At 47.7% G+C, this 5,695-nt stretch overlaps 1 protein-coding gene across 1 annotated transcript in view; it reads right to left on the bottom strand.

The window, feature by feature from the left end:
- The window catches only part of Fam71f2 (family with sequence similarity 71, member F2), a 10,532-nt gene extending 5,593 nt beyond the window's left edge, over window positions 1-4,939 (bottom strand). The window contains exons 1-2 of the mRNA XM_005402376.1: window positions 4,681-4,939; window positions 1,579-1,757 (exon numbers count right to left, since the gene is read on the bottom strand). Of these exons, the coding sequence (XP_005402433.1) occupies window positions 1,579-1,757; window positions 4,681-4,833 (332 nt within the window). The 5' untranslated portion in view covers window positions 4,834-4,939. The remainder of the gene's footprint in view (window positions 1-1,578; window positions 1,758-4,680) is intronic.
- Window positions 4,940-5,695: the final 756 nt, after the last annotated feature.

Genomic DNA, 5,695 nt, shown 5'->3' with positions numbered 1-5,695 from the left:
AACCATTCTGGTTTTTGTTATTTAGGTTTTTGGTTTTTTTGTTTTGTTTTGTCTTTTTGAGACAGGGTCTCTTTCATGTAGGTCAGGCTGGCCTCAATCTTGTGGCAATCCACTTACCTCTGCCTCCCAAGTGCTGGAACTACAGGCATGTGACATTATACCTGGCAAGACTGCAACTGTATAGTGCTCCATCTCCAGCACCATGCACAGTGCTTGGTACATATAGATGCTAGCTAAATATTTGTTAAATGAATGCATAAAGGGGTTCTACGTGGCTTACAGGCTAATGAACACTGTCGTTAATTACAAGTGGAAACAGGAAGGAATGTGTCTCTCTATTTGGACTACATTCTCAATAAATCAGTGGAAAAACAATCCAGACATTTTGCAGTTTTCATATGATGACCAGTGAGTCTTCCTTAAAGTACTTATTCAGACCAGAAGAAACTGAACTGCTTATATGTAGAAACTGGAATCTATATTTCCTGGCACTAGAAGAAGCTGCGGGATATGATGGCTGTACCGCACACGTCACTGGGGTTCAGTGACATGCGTAATGCTTAAAGGAGGATTTGATTCAGCAAAGGAGGGTATTTGTTTTATGAGTCAGACCTTTGTCTCTAGGTACTACTTCCTCAGTAAGCAAATTCAAAAATTTCTCATCTATAAGATTATTTGTAAGCTTTGTAAATGGGGAAGGGAGGAGGGGTTGAAGGGAGGGCACGGGAACAGAGGAAAAAAACCCAAGTTATATCATGTACAGGTACAAATTCTCCATGATGAATGTGATCATTATATATCTAAAATGTACCAATAAGATCTAATTTTAAAAAACAGAAGCTGGGCGTGGTGGCACACACCTGTCATCCCAGCACTTGGGAGGCTGAGGCAGGAGGATCGTTGCAAGTTCGAGGCCAGCCTGGGCTACAAAGTGAGCTCAAGAACAGCCTGAACTACATAGTGAGACCCTATCTCAAAAAGACCAAAAAACAAAACAAAACAAAACAAAATAATAAAATAAAATGAAATTGCTGGGTATATGGCTCAACAACACAATGCCTGCTTGGCAAGCACAAAGTCCTGAGTTCAATTCTCAGCACAAATAAATAAGAAAAATAATTTGTAATATATTATGTATTTGTAATATATCAAGTATTTATAATATAATCATCAATTTAGTTATTCTCATGATTTATTTCATGAGTGAAATGCTTTACTACCTCTCCATTTCCTCCTTCATTTGGGTTATAAATTATCTGATATTCCTGGTGAAAAAAAAACAGAACAAACCAAAATGAAAAGACCACTGTCCTTCCTTCTGATCTAAAACCCAGTTGCAGGCCGGGCATGGTGGCGCACGCCTGTAATCCCAGCACTCGGGAGGCTGAGGCAGGAGGATCATTTCGAGTTCGAGACCAGCCTGGGCTACAGAGTGAGCTCAAGGCCAGCCTGAACTGCCTAAGGAGACCCTGTCTCATAAAGACCAAACAACAACAACAACAACAACAAAACCCAGTTGCAGAATGATGTACAAACCAGTCAGCACCCCACCCCCAACCCTCTCCAGCCTTTCTTTACCTGCTCAGCGTGATGACTGGGGCAACCCCAGGTGTGTTCCAGGTGGAGAGCTGAGGCCAGGTGACATTGGCCATCAGGAGGACGTTGGGGAGTGGCAAGGAAGGCACTGAGGAGGTCACCCCAAGGGTCACTGTGGTGGAGTCTTCATATACATTCACCCACTTTCCGGGCTTCGTGACCTGGAAATTAGGCCCAGGTACATGAGTCACAGGGGTAGAAGGACACAGATGTTAGAAAAGGACACTTCAGCTGGGTGACAGGCCTGTGGCATGCCAGGCTGGGCCATGACTTTCTGCTGGTCTTTTTTGTTGGTCTCCCCAAATAGACTTTGAGCTCACTGGCAAAAGAAACTTCTTTATGTCCTCTGCATTATCTAGCTGTAAAAAGATGCACTAGTAAGTAAAAGCTGAGTGACATGGAAATTTTTACACACTCTTCCCCTGGTACACAAAGCCACCACCAGTTTCCACAGGGCTAGAAGGCAAACAGTGCAATAAAGTCCCCAGAACAGGAGGAGAAGCTGTTGAGTGGGGATGACCCACATTCTCTCAACTCTCAAGTTGAGAGCAGTTTGCAAGCTTCCCTGGGGATGGGGGAGAGACAGCAGGCGGCCAAGCCTTGTGTATCATAAGGACCTGTTCTGAAGCACCCAGAGGCCGTATCAGCACAGGGAGACTGGACGCCTGGCTGGGACACAGTGTCTCAGCTCACTGGCAGAAAGTCTCCAGAGCTGTGCTCCCTGAGGAACCACAGGAACCAGGCAAGGGAGGGACATCTGAGGAGACACCCTGTGTTCCCAAGACCGCTGGCCTTCTCCAAATGCTAGAGATTTTGTAAAGCTGTCAGAACCCTGGTACAGTCCCTGGTGGAACTGAGGACAAGGGAAAAGGTCTAGGAACAACTGAAATTTAATTTCTGTCAGCCTGGCCACGGTGCTCCAAGAGAAATGAATTTTGACTTTGGGGAAAAGAGTGACATTTCTTGGAGCCCATGTTATGGAATGAAATTCACTCTCTTCCCAGAACATAGAGGACGTCACACCCTGAGAGTAAGTGCTCCAGGAATGTTTGGGGCATATGCTCCTTTGAGGTGACGGTGGTAGAGGAAATGCTGATGTGGAGGTGAGGGGAAAGAGGAAGCAGTGAACCAGTGCCAAAACTGTAACTCTGCAGGTCGAATCTAGTGTCCACTCAGAGAATGTAAGCAATTTTAATATTAGACCAAAGAGAACATACCTGATGACAAGACACCATAGCCAAAGAGAAAAGACTAGAAATTGGAGCCCAGGCTGGGTGTGGCGGCCCATGCCTATAATCCCAGCACTCGGGAGGCTGAGGCAGAAGGATTGCTGCAAGTTCAAGGCCAACCTGGGCTCTATAGTGAGTTCAGGGCCAACCTGAACTACATAGCAAGATTCTGTCTCAAAAAAACAAAGAAAGAAAAAAAGAAATTGGATCCTGTCACTGCTCCTTCTCCGCCTGTGTTAGCAATGAGCTCGCTGCAGGCGTGCCAGCTGATTCCCTAACTATTCGTCTCCCTGGGGCTGTGAGGGACATGGAGTGCTATGAGCCATGAACAAGCTCTCACAAGCTGGGGACCACATAGAGAGTAGCTCTGTGCTCTGCGCTCTGTGAAGAGCCTCCGAGTTAGGCCCAGAGCAGTCCCATCTTCTCTCCTACAACTCTGTGCCACTTTCCCACTCCATCCAAGTGGGCTTTTATCCTACAGAGCCTTTGTGCGTTCCAGTCTCCCTGGATCTTTGAATGCTCTCTGTTTGGAACCCCCTGCCCCTTCTTACCAGAGTCTCAGCAATATTTCAAAGAGGGGCCTGACACCCTGTTTTCTGGGAGGCTGTCTGCAACTTCCAAAGTCCAGAGAGAATGCCCCAGGTGCCCCCAGCACCTGCTCTCTGTGCTCATGTCATGGGGATCAGCTGGTCCAAACTCACTGACACAGAGCGTGTTTGAACAGTTACTATTTTATAGTAACTAGTGAGCCAAACCATAAGCTTCTTGCCCAAGACTATGTGATGTTCTTTGCATCTCCTGGGCTGTGCACAGCAGGTGTTTAGCATGTGCTTGCTTGCTGGCTAGCTGGTTACACCACACTGCAAAGGAGCACAGGTGAACAAGGTCAGGCTAGAGGCTGTGCAGGAGGCAAGTAGCACCTGGGTAAGTTGTTTTTTTTTTTTTTCTTTTTTAGACAGGGTCTCACAATGCAGTTTAGGCTGGCCTTGAGCTCACTTTGTAGCCCAGGTTAACCTTGAACTCACAAGGATACTCCTGCTTTAGCCTCCAGAGTGCTTGGGTAGGAATTTGGGCAGTCGTGTGCTACCACAACTGGCTCAAGATTTGATACCTATTCAGACAACCATCCCGTACTCCGTGCTTCCCTAGGCCACAAATGCTTGCTTCCATTTGTCATATCACCACTCTTTGGAAGGGTGGCAGGATCGAGGCAAGGCCAAGTCACCTAGGGCAGTAGTAGTGAACCTGTAGAACATGAGCCAGAGCAGACACAAACAACCCTCCCTGTCAGCCTGAGAGCCAAGGGTATGAGTTTTTTCTTTTTTTTTTTTTTTTTGGGTTTTTTTTTTTTTTTTTTCTAAACTAAAACCTCAGCGTTCAGGTTTAATTGCAGTGTGGCCCTTTGCAGTAAGTGGATTTTGGGTAGGAATTTGGGCAGTCGGTCTCTAAAAGGCTCACCATCACCAACCCAGCCCTTGCTTACCAACACAGCTGCTTCTCAATTGTGCCAGAGAGGGCAGGTTGGATCTCAGAGCAGGGTTTCCAACTGCAGCCTTCATTCTCTGAAAGCATCCAGGTGGGAGAAGCCCTGTGGATCTGCCTCTAGACAGAGCTCTGATACCTTCTCCATAAGGTCGGAATGTGGTTTCTTAAGGCACACAACCTGCAGGCAGCTCCCTCATGCTGGAGGCATAAAGCGAAGTGAACTTGGGACCCAGACCCACTACTTTGCTCTGGCTTTGGTGGCTTCTTTCTTTTCCCCAGGGCTTTCAAAGTTCACAGCATTTTCTGACCAAGGCCTAGGAACAGTTTTGGGAAAGGGGACGACAGCTTGCTCTAAAACGCACAGGGATACCTGGATAAAGTTGCTTTCAAACACCACTGAGTTGGAGAACAAGTTGAATTCTGGAGAATGAATCAGTTGACAAAGAAGGCCGTTTTCCACCCCAAGTTCCACTCCAGAGCATGGTTCCCTGAACTCAGGAGAGAGGCCCCTAATTTTACTCATCAGTTCTTGGGAAGAATGGGCTGGGGAGCATCTCTGGGGCTCCACGTAGACCCAGCCCAACTCCAAGGTGTTGGTGTGACCGCTTGTCCCTCTTCCTCCACAGCTCTACTGCCCTCCTTACTTATAGGGCGTCCCGGGCTGGGGGGCCTGTCAGCTCACAATGGCAGGAATGACATCAAGGAGTATGATGGGTGACAGCAGGAAAGGGAAAAAGAAGGGGACTTCACGGGCAGGGGATGTGAAGGACTCCTTTGTACTAGCTACACACCAGCAGTAGACAGCCTATTCCATTTCAATCTATCTTACCTAAGGCAGGAGGAAAATGACACCCCCGCCCTGGCCAAGATTACACCAAGACAGCAATCATCTGGCCAGGACAACAAGGGAGGTTCTGGCAAGCCACAGTCTTTAAGTCCTCTGCTCTCACCAGGAACTCGCACATGAAAACTTTCTCTGTGAGACAGGAGAGAAGAGCTCAATGTTCAAGAGGTATTTTCTGTTTATCTGTATTTTTCTCTCACAGCTGCCCCCAGAACCTCACAGCAGCCACAGCAGCCCGCCATAGCTACTTCAGATACCCCATGGCTGCGCTGGGAGACATTTGCTTTGGCTGGAGCAAGCTTCCTTCACAGGTCCGGCCGGCTGACTCCACCCTCTCTGGAGGACCCTGCCCCCCGTGGCTCCCTCAGTCAGGCCTCGGAGTGCACCCCTACCTGTAAGTAAGAAAGTCTGAAGTTAGCTGGCAGGAACTGCATATGCGCCCACATATTGCTGCCACATAAGTGACCTCCCTGTATACTGAGCTGCTCAGTCGCTGCTGTGTGTAAGTCCTAATAAAGCCTCCTTTGGGCGGCACATTTTT

Source organism: Chinchilla lanigera, unplaced genomic scaffold (assembly GCF_000276665.1).
Source record: "Chinchilla lanigera isolate Chin_1 unplaced genomic scaffold, ChiLan1.0 scaffold00078, whole genome shotgun sequence".
NCBI classification, from domain to species: domain Eukaryota; kingdom Metazoa; phylum Chordata; class Mammalia; order Rodentia; family Chinchillidae; genus Chinchilla; species Chinchilla lanigera.
This window is presented reverse-complemented; position numbering and strand designations above follow the sequence as displayed.